Genomic DNA, 18,059 nt, shown 5'->3' with positions numbered 1-18,059 from the left:
TTATTGGCCTCTATAAATACATGTTTGTCTTTTCTATGAGCAACAGGTTATTGCTGCCTACATAGCACATTGGAGGTCTTGCAGAAGAAAAGCAGCTTGATGAATGTCATTTTATGAACCCCCTTCCTCTCCCAGCTCTTTTTTCTCTCCCCCCTGCTTTAATCTTTTTACAAAACTCCAGTTTCTTGCTGTCCAAGGGAGATCATTGCTTTCCATTGGAGCCACGTATTTGCTGCCACACTAATCCTTCACAGGGCCACCAATTACTTTAGAACCTCTCCTCCAGTCATGACCCTCTGGTTCTGAGAGTTAAAGGAGCTGCCTGCCCAGCTCCAGAGCCCTATCACAGAGTTACAGACATTTCAAAAATGCAAGGAAATGTGAGCAAAGTGATAGATAGATAGATAGATAGATAGATAGATAGATAGATACATAGATATCCCTGGCTGCTGCTGCTCTCACATGCACACTCTTTTTTTTTCTTTTTTTTTTTTTTTTCTTGAATGTGTGGGACAACTCCTACTTTCTGGCAGGTTTTGATTGGCTTTCAAAAGAGGCAGTGTCCTATAAATCTGCCATCTCTGCTCCCACTGCTGCTCTGTCACCAGCTGTGGGACAGGTGAGTACAGAAGAGGAAAAATTCCTGTGTGTTTTGCAACCCCCCCAGCAGTGGGGTTGTTGGTTTGAGTTTAGTGGGGTGGAGAAAATAATTCCCAAGTTTCTGGGTAAAACATGCTCTTTATGCTTGCTCTGCAAACCAGAAAAGCTGGTTTCTGCTACCAGCTTGGGCTGATGTATAAAACCAGTGGCTGAAAAAACTAGGCAGAAGATAATATGGGGAGGGAGGATTAAAAAAGAAATATATGGGGTTTTTTTTTCCTTTCCAGTTCCTAATGGTACAGAAAGATTCCTGTTTGGGATAGTAAGGGAAAGAAACTTACTGAAAAATGTTAAAAGTTAAATGAATGCTCTTTTTCCCAGAGCTGCTAATAGCTTCTTGAAGTTATTTCAAGTAGGAAACTGATCTAGCAAAAAAACTTTCCTCTCCAAGTTGCTTTTGGAAAGTAATACTGTGTTGGGACTACCATTATCTAATGGTTGGTTTGGGGAAGTGTTTTTAAGGGATGCTATTAATGTCTTTATATATCTGTGACCTTGCTGGCAAATTACAGAATCTAAGAGCTACTCACACCATTTCCCCCCCTCTCTTCATATTTGAAATAGCAATAAATATGGGGGGGAGGGTTGAAAAAAAAATATATATGGGTTGTGTTTTTTTTTTCCTTTCCAGTTCCTAATGGTACAGAAGGATCCCTGTTTGGGATAGTAAGGAAAAGAAACTTACTGAAAAATTAATTTTTTTTTTGCATGAGTTAAATGAATGCTCTTTTTCCCAGAGCTGCTAATAGCTTCTTGAAGTTATTTCAAGTAGGAAACTGGTCTAGCAAAAAACCTTTTCTCTCCAAGTTGCTTTTGCAAATTAATGCTGTGTTGGGACTACCATTATCTTATGGTTGGTTTGGGGAAGTGTTTTTAAGGGATGCTATTAATGTCTTTATATATCTGTGACCTTGCTGGCAAATTACAGAATCTAAGAGCTACTCACACCATTTCCCTCCCTCTCTTCATATTTGAAATAGCAATAAATATGGGGGGGAGGGTTGAAAAAAAATATATATGGGTTGTTTTTTTTTTTCCTTTCCAGTTCCTAATGGTACAGAAGGATCCCTGTTTGGGATAGTAAGGAAAAGAAACTTACTGAAAAATTAATTTTTTTTTGCATGAGTTAAATGAATGCTCTTTTTCCCAGAGCTGCTAATAGCTTCTTGAAGTTATTTCAAGTAAGAAACTGATCTAGCAAAAAACCTTTCCTCTCCAAGTTGCTTTTACAAATTAATGCTGTGTTGGGACTACCATTATCTTATGGTTGGTTTGGGGAAGTGTTTTTAAGGGATGCTATTAATGTCTTTATATATCTGTGACCTTGCTGGCAAATTACAGAATCTAAGAGCTTCTCACACCATTTCCCTCCCTCTCTTCATATTTGAAATAGCAATAAATATGTTCCATGGGTGGGATTTTTGCACAGAGCTGTGCTGTTTGCTTTTTATTCTCTCTCTGGTATAAAATGTGTTCTCTGTTTGTTTGAGTCAGCCTGGACTTGCAAGGAAATTCTTAGCTTAAGCCTCTGTGGTTTCAATCCAGGTGAACCAGCCCAGTAAGTGGGGAACCAGTTTGATCCTTGGCAGGTTTAATAGCAACAAACTTTAGTTTATACTTTGTAGAGCTCCAAATGCCTTTTCAGGTACTTTAAGGGGAGATTTTCTGCTGCAAAATCCAGTCCAGTGCTGTAAGAGTTTTTATTATACCATACTGAGACAAGAAAGGATTATCATGGCTCTTTAAAGGGTTAACACTGCCCTTCATCACTCTTAATTCAGTTTTTTAGGGGAAAACATGTCTGATAAGGTTGAATTGTTTGGATATGTGTCTGCCTGCTGCCTTCTTGCCTGGCACATTGAATTTTTTTGCACCTATTTGCTCATTTCAAGTAAGCTTGTCAGGGACTGGGTCTTAAAACCAGCAAGAACACATCTGCTCTGCAGGATGCAGGAGAAGAAAACCTCACCAGTACGTTGGCTGAGCATCAGAGAGTGGCTGAGGTTGGAGGGGACTTCTGGAAGTCACCTCAGGCAGGGCCACCCAGAGCCAGTTGCCTGAGACCACATCCAGGTGGCTTTTAAGTGTTTCCAAGGACAGAGATGCCACCACCTCTGTGGGCAACCCTTTTATTTCATTTTGTGCCTGTGGCCTGGCTCTGGGCACCACTGCAAAGGTCCTGGTTCTGCTGGTTCCTCTCTTCAGGTATTTAATGAAATCCCCTCCAAGGGATTCTCTCCTCCAGGTAGAAGAATCCCAGCTCTCCCAGCCTTTCCCCATGGGAAGGTCCATGCCCTTCAGCATCTTGGAGGCCCACCAGCAATATATGCAGAATTAATTAATACTAATGAATTAAGGGAGGAGAAAGAGACCATAAGCTCTTAGACAGCAGTTGGGTTACCTCTGAGATCAGGTTCTGAGGAACCAGAGCTGCTTCACTTCCAGAGCTCAAGGAATTCCTTGTTTGCTCTGGTTTGGGAAGAGAAGTTAGATGGAGGTATTTAGGGTTGGTGGATAACAAGGAGGCTTGTGGAAAGCCTGGAGAAGACAGGGATTGGTTCTGCAGCTCTGGGACAGGAGGGGCACAGCTCTGATAAACCTACAGACTGATCCCTTCTGATGGGTTTGGGGCTTTGAGATGCAGCACAGGTTTGGGGAATTCATTCAGTAACTGAGCATGTTTCCCAAGGGAACATAAAGTGAGGAAAAGCCCAAGCAGGGGGTGAAAGATACACCCCAGAATAAGTCTCTTTGATCAGTTTAAATATGCAAAAAGGGCTTTTTAATAATGGATTTTGGGGGAAGGGTATCTGATTAAGCACATGATGGTTGGTTCAGCAAATCTTCTCTATTTAAATAGCAGCACTCCCTGAAGTCTCAGAAAATCCTCAGCTTTGTGTGTTGCCCTAAGTGAAAGGAACACCCACGTTCATGACTTGCTTTGCTTTTCTATGCATATTGGAATTGGTAGTGCTGGCATTTAAGTGACTGCACCTTAAGAGTTGTATTTTAGAGAAGTGAACTGGAACCACAGCAAAGACCAGTTGGGGGTGCATGTGGGATTTATTTGGGGGTCATTCCTTCCCCAGTCTGAAATATTTGGAGGGGAAAGAGAACCAAAGCTGGAGGTAGCTGAGGGTAATTCAGGGTTATTTTTGCAAAGGAGAGAAGCTTTTTTTTATTATTATTATTTTTTTTTTTTTTTGTGAAGCAATTAGGACGTTCTAATGAGTCCTGGGTAAATACTGCTTCTCTTTTGTTCACTCCCCAGCTCTGTCCATCCTGGGTATTAATTCTGAGCAAAGCAATGCTCTTTAAAGAGATTGACTGCTGCCTCTTGGCTCAGCTGAGTTTTGCTGATGCAATACTGGGGAGGTTTGCTTGTTCATGGCATCCTACAAAACTTTCTCTCCCAAGTACCTACAGTGGAGCTTTGTCATCATGGGAGCTGAGCTCGTTGGATTTGTTGTCTTTTGTGCTTGAAATAACTTGGGATGTTTTAAAAAGGCTCAGACTTGGACTGGAGTCTCACTCTGGGTTATACTCAACTCTGTGCTGGGGCTGGGAGTGTTTTCTTAGCATCACCTCTGCTCATGCTACTTCCCAGGGCTGCTTCTAGCAGAGGTGGCTCTCAGCTGGCACATCAGGACTTGGATTGCATCAAACTCCTCTTGAACCCTCCCTAAGTTTTCCAAGGAAGGGTTTGAAATGTTTTCAGAGAGTTGAGTCAGCTGTGGAATCACAGAATTATCAGAGCTGGAAGGGACCTCTGAAGATCATCCCATCCAACTCTCCCACTAAAGCAGGATCCCCTGGAGCACCTCACACAGGAACACATCCAGGTGGGGTTTGAATATCTCCAGAGATGGGGACTCCACAACCTCCCTGGGCAACCTGGGCCTTGGCACCCTCAGAGTAAAGAAGTTTTTTCTCATGTTTAAATGGAACTTCCTATGTTCCAGTTTGTGCCATTGCCTCTTGTCATGCCTCTGGGAAGTACTGAGGAGATTCTGGCTTCATCTTCCTTGCACCTCCCTTTAGATACTTGGAGATGTTAACAAGGTCTCCCCTCAGCCTTCTCCAGGCTAAAGAGTCCCAGCTCTCAGCCTTTCCTCAGAAGAGAAATGCTCCAATCCTCCCCTCATCTTTCTTGCCTTCCACTGGACTTGTTATCATCTGTTACCAAAATTCCCTTGCCTGTCAGGAACTCATCCTGCTGGAGAGGGGGGAAAGAAACCAAACCAACACAACAACTCTATAGACACTTTAAATAACACTTCCCTTTGTTTCTCACAGCCTGTTTGGAGGAGGAAGATGCCGATGGTGAAGAACCTGAGCAGGGCTGTCAGCCAGGTGCTGCTGCAGAGCTCCAGCTGTGGATGTGGAATTTCCATCGTTCCCCTCCGGTGCATCGGGATCTCTCCCCGCCAGGTGGCCTCTGATGCTGCTTTTCACTCCCTTACTTTCTCCGAGTCTGCTCATCCTCGGGTGCTAATCACAGGTCAGCATCCCTCTCCTAAACTATATTCCTGCTCCAGCTTCTCAGGAGAGCTCCTCCTCTCCTCCTTTCCCGGTGAGCAGGATGCTGGAAGCCTAGAATGCTCCATACCTTCTGGAACTGAGATGATCTTTGCCCATCTGGTGACAGCATCAGTCTCCTGAGGGAACTTCCCTCCTATTTTTATGCCAGAAATCTACTACAACCAGTTCACTGGGTTTGCCTTGAGAAAAATAAAAAAAAAATAATAATAAAAAAAGCTTTTTGACTTGCTGAGAAAAACAGTGCTCACTTCTCATGTGAAATATCTAATAATGTAACTGTTTTAATCCTGCAAAAAAAACTGTTAAAACTGTTAAAAACTGTTAAAACTGTTTTGATCCTGCACGATGTACTCTAGGTGGCCCTGCTCTGGCAGGGGGGGTTGGACTAGATGATCTTTCGAGGTCCCTTCTAACCCCTAGGATTCTATGATTCTATGATTCTATGATAGCTTTTTTTTTTTTTCCTCTGATTTTGTCTCTCTTCTGTGTTGCCTTTTAGGTGGTCTTGGCCAGCTTGGAGTGGGTCTTGCTAAGCTCCTGAGGTATGGCATGATTTTCTGACATGTTATTAGTGAGGAACTGAAGCCTTAGCCATAACTTTTAAAAGCAGTAATTTTCTGGAAAGTGTTTTTTTTTTTTTAAATCCTAGTGACAATTGCAGGTTGTGTTTTGCCTCTTAGTTTTGTAAGTAACTTTCTCTTTTTCTTTCTCATGCCTGTGCTTGGTTTAGGGTTGCTGACCTACTTTCTGTGGGTACATTGGTCATGATTCACAAACCAATATAGTTTTGTCTAAGAGACTTGGAGCTGAGTTCAGTTTGCTTCCAGTTAAATGGAAGTATTTAGAAGATGAATCCTTGGAAGATGGTCAATTTTCCCCTGATCTTTTTTTTGATCCAGCCAAAGAAAGATGGATTTGAATGCTCAGCAGGCTGGGATTTGATGCAGGTGCTACAAGAGGGGAAAAAAGTACAAACATTCTCTTGACAAAATGCAGAGTCCTTTGCTAACCACTCAGCTGCTGGCAAATCTGTGAGAATTTCAGTGAAGTCACTTCAGGAATAAGGTGCCCTGTTTAGTAAAGTGTCCACAAAACCAGAGAGTAGGGTGCAAGATGTTGAAGTTTTTGTGATTTGGTGAAAGATGAACTGATGCAGCTAAAGGAATTAATTGAAAATCTGTTTCCTCTGGCTTTTCCTTTCCTTTCCTTTCCTTTCCTTTCCTTTCCTTTCCTTTCCTTTCCTTTCCTTTCCTTTCCTTTCCTTTCCTTTCCTTTCCTTTCCTTTCCTTTCCTTTCCTTTCCTTTCCTTTCCTTTCCTTTCCTTTCCTTTCCTTTCCTTTCCTTTCCTTTCCTTTCCTTTCCTTTCCTTTCCTTTCCTTTCCTTTCCTTTCCTTTCCTTTCTCCTGCCTCACACACAGATGCTTTATTTTTTCTTGGTATCTTTTAAAGAAATTTAAAATGCTCTGAGCACACTTTCTGGCCCAGATTGTCCATACCCCCACCTCTTCTGCTCCAGAGTTTCATTTGCATGTAGACACTCCAAATCATCTACAACAACCACTATGAGCAAAAATGAGCAGACTCACTGCAGTCAGCACTGTTTTAATGTTTTCTGCCATTTTTATGATATATTTGAAAAGCATCCAAAGAACAAGGCTGTGATGTCCTCCAGTTCCATCAGAATTGCTCTCTGTGACAGCCTTGGGTGGATTGCAAAGCACAAGGCTTTTACTCACTGGATTTACTTGCTCTCTAATTATTGGAGCTACAGCAAGCCCAGTGGCTTTTTGTTGTCTGCAAGGGAGTAAATTATCTCTGGGGTAACGTTTAAGAAAGAATAAGGTAGGATGGGCTTCTTCTCAGTTGTATTTTTATTTTCTAAAAGTTTCTCCATCCTCACACAAGTCTTTCACTGCAATTAGTTTACTAGAAGCACTACTCCACTAGAAGTAGCTTGCTAATTTTCCATGATGCTGTGTTGACACTGAAAGGGTTGATGGAGGTTTATTTAGCTCAATAAGAGATTTAATTGTGGAGTTAATTGCTCGACTGATATTGCTCCTGCAAAACAAAATAACAGCAAAGCAACTTGTGAAACATCTTGAAGGCCATGGCCTCACTGTACCATGTGGGTATCTTTGCACAGGAAACGTTTTGGGAAGAACAATGTGATCTTGTCTGACATTAGGAAGCCTCCAGATCATGTTTTCTATAGTGGTAAGTGATGGGGGAAACGTGGGGAAAAAAATTCTTGCTGTTGATAGGCTAATTACTGAGGTCTGAATGATAGGGGGATTAAACTGCACAAGCTGCAAGTCCAAACCTTCTGGATAATGCCTTCCTGCTTTAAAATCTTGCCAAGACATTAATTTCTTCTTCCAGTTACTCTCTTTTCCCAAATATTTTTGCCACTGTCTTCTTGCCACCTTGTTGACCAGAATAAGTACCCTACCCTGCTACCAGAATAAATACCCTATTGACCAGAATAAATACTTGAGTCAAGTTGAGCTTGCCTGTTGTGCTCCTGCTCCAAAAAGAGATGTGTTTTTTTTTCTTCTGGAGGAAACAAGTTGGAAATTAAATTGTGCTTTGTTTTTCCATGCTCAGGCAATTTTCATTTGAAGATGAATGTGGAGTAGAATTTTTGGTTTCTTCTCTTTTCCCTAGCAACTTGCCTGAGCTTTTCTTCCTTGGGACTGTTTGATGGTGGATTTAGGTGCTGGAATGACACAGACTCGGTGTTTCTTTACATTCATTCTTCCAGTTTGTCAGGGTTTAACACTGGCCCAGCAACTAAACCGAGTAACAGAGGCTCTCTATTAATCTCTCTCTCTCCTCCTTGATAAAGAAAGGAGAGAGAATAAGGGAGAGAGACTGATGGGTTGGAAACTAAACTACACAGCTTTAATGGAACAGGAATGATAAATAGGAAAAATTACTAAATCTATACAAATATACAGGAAAATTGATCCCATGTTCCTCCCCCCTTTCCCCCAATAACTCTCACGTCACCACCAAGGCTGCAGGGCAGCCCTGGGAAAGTCCAGGCTGGAATCCTGGAGTCAGCAGCAGTTGGGAGCTGGAGGCAGGAACACACAGATTCAGGCTGGCATGGATCAGGACCACAGGCAGAGGAAGGGATGGAATCCTCCCAGGATGCTGGGTGAAGGAAGGGAAGCAGGAAAGGCAGGAAGGGCAGCCAGAAGCTGGAAGCAGGAAATCTGGCTTGGCCCTCGTGATCCCTCAAATTTATCCTGAGTATGAGGTGTATGGGATGGAATCCTCTGTTTGGTCAGTTCTGGCATCTATCTTGTCTGTTCCTCCCCAAAGGAGGCTGCAGGTGGGACCTCTTTATTCCTTCTGGAGGGTAAAAGTTTTCCTCAGAGCTGAGCAGTGTCCTTGGCTCTGCACACCAGTCTCTAGCAGTAACTATAAACATCAAGTGTTATCAGTCCTAGAAGCACACACTGTCTGAGAAACTTGCTGTTCATTTCAGCAAGTGCAACTACTTACAAGAGACTCAGCTAAAAGCAAAAGTACAAGACAGAAAATCACCTTTATCCTGGCCCAAACCAGGACACTGGCACTCAGTTTCCTCCTGCTTCCATTTCTTCTAGGTCCTTTTATCTATGCAGATATCTTGGACTACAAGAATTTACGTGAGATAGTGGTGAATAATCGGATAACTTGGCTGTTCCACTACAGTGCTTTGCTCAGTGCTGTGGGAGAAGCCAACGTCCCTTTGGCCAGATCTGTAAATATCACAGGTACGTGACAAAAAGGTTCCAAGTTTATGACTCCTGCAGAGGTTTGAGTGAGTGCAGTGTATGTTCTGATAAATCCTGTTGGTTGTTCCAGGTTTACACAATGTTCTGGACATTGCAGCTGAGCATAATTTGAGACTTTTTGTTCCGAGCACCATTGGAGCTTTTGGACCCACCTCTCCTCGAGATCCAACTCCTGATCTCTGCATTCAGAGACCAAGGACTATCTATGGAGTCTCCAAAGTTCATGCTGAGCTCATGGGAGAAGTGAGAATTTTTTCTTTTATTTCTTTAACAAAAGCTCTGGGGGATCTTCATTGCTTTGGAAGATTTCTCTCTGGAGTGCTGTTTTTTTTTCTCCCATTCCTTTCCTTCCTTCAGCATTTAGTTTTCAATAGCAGTCTGAGGCAGCTTTGAAGGACAAATATCTTCTGAGTTTAGTTGGAAGCTGGCAAACACCTGACTTTCAATCTGATTTCTTTCCCTGAGGGTTCTTTTTGACTTTGGCCTCTTTGCTTCATCTGCCAATGAATGGCATTGCAAAGCTGTTCACAAGGTCTTGCGAAAGCATTCTGGACAATGATGACTTTTATCCCCACCACCCAATAAAAAAAAACAAAACCAAAAAAACAAACAAGTAGGAAAAAGACTCTGAAGTCAAAGCCATGGGAATCTGTACAGGCACAACGTTGCTTTTGGCTTTGTGGTTTTTTCAGAAAGGTGACCTTGTTAAAGGTGATGTTTTTACAGTTTTGGTGACACTTGAAATTTGTGAAAAGCAGTGGCAGGTCTGAAGCATGTATTGACCTGAAATGTCTCACAAACTCAGGAATTTTCAGTTTCTGAACACTAGATGCAGACCCTACATTAGAAGCCAATCCATATCAAAAATCCATGGCCATTGGTGTGGGTGTAATTTAGAAGAGGACAAAGAGACTGTTCAGTAGCTCCTTTCCTTTCCTTTCCTTTCCTTTCCTTTCCTTTCCTTTCCTTTCCTTTCCTTTCCTTTCCTTTCCTTTCCTTTCCTTTCCTTTCCTTTCCTTTCCTTTCCTTTCCTTTCCTTTCCTTTCCTTTCCTTTCCTTTCCTTTCCTTTCCTTCCTTTCCTTTCCTTTCCTTTCCTTTCCTTTCCTTTCCTTTCCTTTCCTTTCCTTTCCTTTCCTTTCCTTTCCTTTCCTTTCCTTTCCTTCCTTTCCTTTCCTTTCCTTCCTTTCCTTTCCTTTCCTTTCCTTTCCTCCTTCCTTTCCTTTCCTTTCCTTTCCTTTCCTTTCCTTTCCTTTCCTTTCCTTTCCTTTCTTTCCTTTCCTTCCTTTCCTTTCCTTTCCCTTCCTTCCCTTCCCTTCCCTCCCTTCCCTTCCCTTCCCTTCCCTTCCTTCCCTTCCCTTCCCTTCCCTTCCCTTCCCTTCCCTTCCCTTCCCTTCTCCCTTCCCTTCCCTCCCTTCCCTTCCCTTCCCTTCCTGTCAGGGGATAGTTACAGAATCGATTTTCATCCTGTGGCAGATTTTTTGATGTGAAATCAATGAATTGTGTGGTCTAATTTTGATCATAGAATCACAGAGTAATTTGGGTTGGAAAGGACCTTAAAGATCATCAAAATCCAACCCCCACTCCATGGGCAGGGACATCTCCCACCAGCCCAGGGTGCTCCAAGCCCCATCCAACCTGGGCTGAGACACTGCCAGGGATGGGGCATCAGCAGCCTCCCTAGGCAGCCTTTTCCACTATCTTACCACCCTCATGATGAAGATTTTTTTCTTAATATCTCACCTAAATGAAGCTGGTTTTCTCCTCCCTCCCCAGTACTACCATTACCGGTACGGACTGGATTTCCGCTGCCTGAGGTACCCAGGAGTTATATCTGCTGACTCTCAGCCTGGTGGGGGAACAACTGGTAAGTGACTTGCACATTTTCCTCAGTATTTCAGGCAAGAACAGCAGAACCAAACCACTGCAGTCGTTTTGAAGACGTTTGCAGAAAATTAATAGCTGTAGAGCATCCGTGCCAGAGTTGCTGTTTCAACAACCTGAACAACAATACTGATGTTCACTCCAGCCTAGGGCATAAATTTGTAGACTTTACATTTAAATACTATTTAAACAAGATTTACACTAAGGTTTAGGTTGGATGTTAGGAAAAAATTCTTTCCTGTGAAGGTGGTGAGCCCCTGTCCCAGGTTTCCCAGAGAAGCTGTGGCTGCCCCATCCCTGGCAGTGTCTCAGCCCAGGTTGGATGGGGCTTGGAGCAGCCTGGGCTGGGGGAGGTGTCCCTGCCCATGCAGGGGGTTGGATCTTGATGATCTTTAATGTCCCTTCCAACCCAAACTGTTCTATGACTCTATGATATATGAAGAGGAAGAAGACAGGGACCCAGGACCCCAAGCTACAGGGCATCGTTCTGGGGTAGAGGCTGTTCTGCACAAGCAGATGTGGGACTTCAGAGGCAGAGTTTACAAAAAATCTGCTTTTCTTCTTCATTGGGAATGACTTTAAATTGGGGCCAGGAGGAAAGGTTGAATTTTGGGGATAGGAAAAAATCCCTTATTATTAAAATCCTGGTCTATAACCCTTTCCTTCTCTACCAGAACCCCAAAACAGGGAAGAAACCACAAACAGTGGGGTGAATGTCACCTTGCACTGTGCTACATGACAAATATCAAGGTTTGCATGCCCCCAGATCAGTCCCTGCCTCTGCTCATCCCAAAGGGAATAGCTGGACAACCAGGAAGAAGACAAAGAGACCCTGCAGGATCCTGGGCTTGCCCATAGCTGGTTCAAGCTGAGCAAGCCCAGCTTGATGGCTCCCATTTTCTCTGTGTATTTTGCACTGAACTGTCACTGGTGAAGGAACAGAAATGGAGAGAAATCCAGAGTTTCCACTCCCCTGGGCTGGTGGGAGGTGTCCCTGCCCATGCAGGGGGGTTGGAACTGGATGAGCTTTAAGGTCTCTTCCAACCCAAACCATGATTCCATGACTCTCTGAGAGGGTTTAGATTAATTGCATTCACTGAGCCCATCTCCTTTAAATATATTTTAAACTTTTCTGTCTTGCTGCAGTGTGCAGGTGCTGGAATAGCCTCAGGGGAGTTCAGGATGACTTCCACTGGTGCTGTGCAGCATAAATCATACACAGCTGTGCTGCTGAATCTTAGACAGGAGACTTTGGGAGAGGTCTGAGGATTGCTGGCTGTCACGAAGTGAAGAATGGATTGAGGCAGATGAGTACATGCACCCCTTGTTCTTTCTACAGATTATGCTGTCCAGATCTTCCATGATGCCATAAAAACTGGGAAATTTCAATGCTACCTAAAGCCAGACACTCGTCTCCCTATGATGTACATTGATGACTGTTTGAAAGCAACCCTGGAGGTCATGGAGGCCCCTGCAGAGGCACTGAGCATGAGGACATACAACATCAGTGCCATGAGCTTCACTCCTGAAGAGCTGGTGCAGGAGGTGCAGAAACATTTCCCTGAGCTCCAGGTGACCTACAACGTGGATCAAGTCAGGCAGGGCATAGGTTGGTATCAGCTGTGGGTAAGAAGAAACTTTGGGTTGCTACACCCTAAGGGCAAAACACAGTCTGTTTTCTCTTCAGACCCTTGGAAATTGTTCCAGTTCTGTTTAATATCTTTATTGATGATTTAGATGAGGGGATTGAGCCCATCATCAGCAAATTTGCAGATGACACTAAGCTGGGGGGAAATGTGGATTAGCTGGAAGGCAGGAGGGCTCTGCAGAGGGACCTGGACAGACTGGAGAGTTGGGCTGATTCCAACGGGATGAGGTTCAACAAGGCCAAGTGCCAGGTCCTGCACTTTGGCCACAACAACCCCATGGGGAGCTCCAGGCTGGGCACAGAGTGGCAGAAAGGGACCTGGGAGTCTGGATTGCCAGGAAGCTGAAGAGGAGCCAGCAGTGTGCCCAGGTGGCCAAGAAGGCCAATGGCATCCTGGGCTGTGTCAGGAACAGCGTGGCCAGCAGGTCCAGGGAAGGGATTCTGCCCCTGTGCTCAGCCCTGGGGAGGCCACAGCTTGAGTCCTGTGTCCAGTTCTGGGCCCCTCAGCCCTTCAGGAAGGAGATTGAGGTGCTGGAGCAGGTCCAGAGAAGAGCAAGGAGGCTGTGAAGGGATCCAGCACAAGTCCTGTGAGGAAGGGCTGAGGGAGCTGGGGGTGTTGAGGCTGGAGAAGAGGAGGCTCAGGGGAGACCTCATCACTCTCTCCAACTCCCTGAAAGGAGGTTGGAGCCAGGGGGGGGTTGGGCTCTTTTCCCAGGCAACTCTCAGCAAGACAAGAGGGCAGGGTCTCAAGTTGTGCCAGGGGAGGTTTAGGTTGGAGATTAGAAAGAATTTCCTTCTGGAGAGGGTGATCAGGCATTGGAATGGGCTGCCCAGGGAAGTAGTGGGTTCTCCGTGTCTGGAGATATTTCCAAAGAGCCTGGATGTGGCACTGAGTGCCATGGGCTGGGAACCACGGGGGGAGTGGATCAAGGGTTGGACTTGATGATCTCTGAGGTCCCTTCCAACCCAGCCAATTCTATGATTCTATGTCTTGGGGTTTGAAATTCAGCTTTAGGGATGATACATCATAAAGTGTAAGGACATTTTTATTAAATCTCAGTGCTCCTTGTTTCTTCTTTCTTTTCCCTGCAGCTGACAGCTGGCCCATGAAATTTGATGACAGGAATGCCCGGAGGGATTGGGGTTGGAAACATGATTATGATCTTCAGGAGTTGGTATCCACCATCTTCAGCCTCCTTGGTTCTGACTCCAGGATTGCTCAAGCCAACTGAAATCCTTCGTAAGATGTTTCCAGCTTTGCACACAGAGGACCAGGAAGAAATGGCTGAATTAGTTTAGGGTTTTCTGAGGCTTAGAGCATGGCAATTAATAATCTTTGTAAGTAGCAGTAGAGCTGGGCAGAAGCATCCTGTATGTAGCTGGAATGTGCTATTAGAGAAACAACACTGGAGCTTTTGCTTCAAGCACTGAACCGATGGCAAACACAAAATTCTTGAACTTTCACATTTAAGCAGCTAGAGAAAAAAAGAAACAAAAAAAACCCCAACAAAATCCCCTTACTCCTGGCTGATGACTCTCCAGCCATTCCTGCTGCCTGCCACTTTTTTAGCAAGCATCCTGGGGTAATATTGTCAGACTTGGTTTTCTGGCCATATCCCCCAAAAGCTGACAAAAGGTTTTTCATTTTCCTGGTGGAGGATGTTAAGTTGTAGTAGGATCTGATCCTTTCTACTCTTTGCTTACAAAAGAGAGATCAGCAGTGCTACTTCATGTTTCCAAATTGCAGGGATGGTTGCAATTCCAGTTTGAAACAAACTTTGGTCCATAGTTGCTTTATAGATATATCTATCTATATATCTATATATATTGCTGTATAAACATACTTTTCTATACATAGGACATACAAAGTAGCATTATTCTTATAATGTGAAGGGGAATGGGACTTTCTCTTTATGCTTTAAAAAAAAACCCATCACAAAACAATGTTTACAAGCTAAATTTTGTTCTTTGAAAGTGCTGCTGCCTCCAGTTTTTACCTCAGAGGCAGATCACAAATCCAAAAAAGCTGTCACAAATAAGTGAATCTGGGATGGATTTCCAAAAAGCAATGCCCAGGCATGGGTTTAATGTTAATTAACATTATTTTGGGATCATCCCAGCTCTTTGCCTTTTGTTTTTTTAGCATGCTAACATCCTACCTGGAGCAAGTGTTCAAGGTGGGCTGGTGACAGAGTCTGATGGTAGAATTGAACCATTGAAATCTGTTCATGTTCAGTGTGAGTCTTTTGTAGATGCTATTTATGTGTCATCTGCCAGGTGCTTTTGTTCTTTAGAAGAGGGATCCAGAAGCTGGAACTGTCTTCCAGCCACAGTTCAGGGCTGTTCTGCTCACTGAGTTTCATGTACAGGAGATTCTGGGATTATTAGCAAGGGCATCTTAGGAGATGCATGCAAGGAAGATCCATCTGTTCAGAAGCTGCTGTAGGAGAAATGACAAAGTGGAGAGACAGGAAAACCATTTTAGGGAAAACAGCAGTTTCCATGGATGTGAATCTGAGCCACTGGCTACTGTAGCTCTGGCTTGGCTTGAGAAACAGCATCTGGGAACTTTGGATTGTGTTTTTGCTTTTGGATTTTTGGTTTTTGCTCTTTTTTTTTTCTTTTTTAAGAAAAAAAATCTCTTCCATTTTCAAAATGACTGGAAATTCCCTCTTATGAAGCTCTCCATCTTTTTTTTTTTTTTTTTTGCCTTGTATACTCCAGTGTAGTTCAGTGAAATTCATTCAAGTTGTTTTGTTGTTGTGGTTTTGCACCTTGATTTCTGTGTTTTCTGAGGGTGCTTTCCAGTTCTTTCCTCTGTAACCCTGTGGTGTTTCCTCAATAAGTGGAAAACTGACCTGACCAGGTTCCTGAAGGAGCCTCCATGCTGCAGGGAATGTGTTTCCTCATGGAAGTGACCTTCAAATGAAGATTCTGTGCTGAAACCCAGTTATTTTAAACATTTTTAAAGCTGTGTCTTTTAGGTTTTTTTATGTATCTTACTCTTGGCTAAGTGTGCTTTTCCTAGATACTTAAGCTCAAAACCTCTTAAGGTTGTGGGCTGTTGCTGGAACTTTTTTTTTTCTTTTTTAATATTGTTTATATTGTTTCTGAAAGGAGAAATCTTTAAACTTTGGCTTCTGTTGTAACTCTCACATTGTTCAAGTGTAATATTTGGCCCAATGGGCCAGCAAAGTTGGCCCTCCATTCCTGCCCTCCAAGACTGGCTCAGGTTTTGTCCTCCTAAAACCAGGATTATCTCCCAGGAAACTTACTCTGAGCCATCAGGGAAAGGGCTTCAAGAGGAACTAATGTGGCTTCTCCATTCCAGCCTTTCCCAAGTCAGACCCTGGGCACTCCTCATTGCCCCTCTTCCATGAGATGTGTAAAATCCAGAGTTGTTGATGGCTCTCACTCCATTTCTTTCCTTCACTCTTAAGTCTTGGGGTCTATTCCCCTCACCCTTGTTTCAGAGCTCCAGTTAACAGTAACAGGAGTGAGGAGCAGGGATTTTCCTCCTTCTGAAACCCTTGGTTTCTTGGTTTCTTCTGAAATATCCTTGGTTGTGGTGTTGCACGGGAGTGTTGGATGATCCAAAAGTTTTTTTGGTGTTACCATGAAGGTGAAATTCAAACCTGCAGCATTTTAAACAGAAGTGCTTTCTAATTTTTTTTTTTTTAATTATTATTTTTTTTACCTGCAAATCTGAAATAAACCCTGTAACAAGGTGGTGATGGTCAGGGAATGTGATTAGAGGTGGTCGGAGTCCTGTTGGAAACTCTGAATGTCAACCCATGACCAATGCTCTGTGGATTTCCCCCCTCTACTCTACATCCCCCAGTCTTTCCCAATATGTTGTAACTATATTTTCTGTCTTCATCCCATTTGATGTGTTACAAAGGGTCAAATTTCCACCAGTTGGGACTTTGACTTCTGGGCAGAAACTTCGACATTTGAGCATTGTAGCTGTTAGAGTCAGGAAAAAAAGAAAAAAAATATTTTTTTCAAATGTAGCAAGTTGTGGATGATGCCTACTTTAATAAAATCCTATCCAGGTGTGAGCTGTGTTTTGTCATCTTTGTTTAGAGCAGGTGAGAGCAGTGCTGGAGGCTGCTGGTTGGTGCTGGAGCCTTTCCTCCAGGGATGCATGATCTGGGACACAGCAAAGGATACAAACACCCCCCAGGTGACTCAAATCTTGGTAGGGATGTTTGATTTTTCTGTTTTGCTTTTTTTTTTTTCCTTGTAGCAGAGCTGCTCAGATACAAACTGCTGTGTTTCCAGCTCTCTGCAACCATCCAGCTTTGAGATGGCAAGAGAGGAGCAATGGTGTTTTAAGGGAACAAGCAGGTTTTAAAAACAGATGCCAAGAATTTAAGGTTGTTGGGTCCTCATTTCTGCTTCTGTTGTGCAACCAGTAGTGTTGGTCATCTGGAGAAGTTTCTGCAGCCCTGGGTGAGGATGAAGTGCTAACAACTTACCCTGGACCCACCTTGCTTTGGTAATGGGGGTGACACTCCCTGCAGGTTAAAAAAAGCCTTTTTTTTAGATTTTCTAACAATGGGAACATCTGGGAGAGGAGAGGAGAGGAGAGGAGAGGAGAGGAGAGGAGAGGAGAGGAGAGGAGAGGAGAGGAGAGGAGAGGAGAGGAGAGGAGAGGAGAGGAGAGGAGAGGAGAGGAGAGGAGAGGAGAGGAGAGGAGAGGAGAGGAGAGGAGAGGAGAGGAGAGGAGAGGAGAGGAGAGGAGAGGAGAGGAGAGGAGAGGAGAGGAGAGGAGAGGAGAGGAGAGGAGAGGAGAGGAGAGGAGGTAGCAGCACCCTGCTCTTTCCACCTACTTCACTCTGATCTTGTGGTTCTGTTGACCCATTCTCTCCAACTGAATTCTCTTAAGTGCTACAGAAAGGGGGTGGATTCTCCATCCCTGGAGGTTTTTAAGAAGATACTGGATTTGGCACTCAGTGCCATTGGCTGGGAACCATGGGGGGAGTGGATCAAGGGTTGGACTTGATGGTCCCAGAGGTCCTTTCCAAAGGGGTATGTTTTGTAGGGGATCTCCCTGCAAGAGGGGAGATTTAGATGAGATATTGGGAAGAAAATCTTTACTCTGAGACTTTGGTCCAGGTTTCCCAGAGAAGCTGTGGCTGCCCCATCCCTGGCAGTGTCTCAGCCCAGGTTGGATGGGGCTTGGAGCAACCTGGGCTGGTGAGAGGTGTCCCTGCAGTGGGAGTTGGACTGAGATGATCTTTAAGATCCCTTCCAGTCCAAACCAGTCTGGGATTCTGTGATCTCATTGTGTTGTCAGCCACCCTCATCTTGTTCTGGGGTCTTATGGTTGTTTAAGTTTTTTTGCCTTGACTTCAGCTTAGATCAGCTCCATGAAGCCTTTCCTCCTGTAAACAGCTTCACCAACATCCCCGAGCAGGAACCATACCCAGCAGGGAATTTTGAAGGAGAGACCTTGTATAGGAGGGAAAACAAATCCAATATAGGGTTTTGCCCAGACTGTGCCAGCCAGAGAGACCCCAGACTCTGCTCAGGT

The 18,059-nt window shown here is 44.0% G+C and overlaps 1 protein-coding gene across 4 annotated transcripts in view; it reads left to right on the top strand.

Moving 5' to 3' along the window:
* LOC103530602 (L-threonine 3-dehydrogenase, mitochondrial) overlaps positions 1–18,059 on the top strand; it is a 33,694-nt gene that overhangs the window by 2,391 nt on the left and 13,244 nt on the right. The window contains exons 1-9 of one of the 4 annotated variants that reach the window (XM_030446926.1): positions 550–619; positions 4,957–5,161; positions 5,702–5,744; positions 7,349–7,419; positions 8,820–8,969; positions 9,061–9,233; positions 10,765–10,855; positions 12,212–12,481; positions 13,613–16,578. In XM_030446926.1, the coding sequence (XP_030302786.1) occupies positions 4,975–5,161; positions 5,702–5,744; positions 7,349–7,419; positions 8,820–8,969; positions 9,061–9,233; positions 10,765–10,855; positions 12,212–12,481; positions 13,613–13,752 (1,125 nt within the window). In that variant the 5' untranslated portion in view covers positions 550–619; positions 4,957–4,974 and the 3' untranslated portion in view covers positions 13,753–16,578. Of the gene's footprint in view, positions 1–549; positions 620–4,471; positions 4,503–4,956; positions 5,162–5,701; positions 5,745–7,348; positions 7,420–8,819; positions 8,970–9,060; positions 9,234–10,764; positions 10,856–12,211; positions 12,482–13,612; positions 16,579–18,059 lie in introns of those variants that run through there. The other 3 variants (XR_003987327.1, XM_030446925.1, XM_030446927.1) reach the window with 3 other exon arrangements.

The sequence above is a fragment of the Calypte anna genome, chromosome 3 (genome assembly GCF_003957555.1).
Source record: "Calypte anna isolate BGI_N300 chromosome 3, bCalAnn1_v1.p, whole genome shotgun sequence".
Taxonomy (NCBI): Eukaryota; Metazoa; Chordata; class Aves; order Apodiformes; family Trochilidae; genus Calypte; species Calypte anna.
This window is presented reverse-complemented; position numbering and strand designations above follow the sequence as displayed.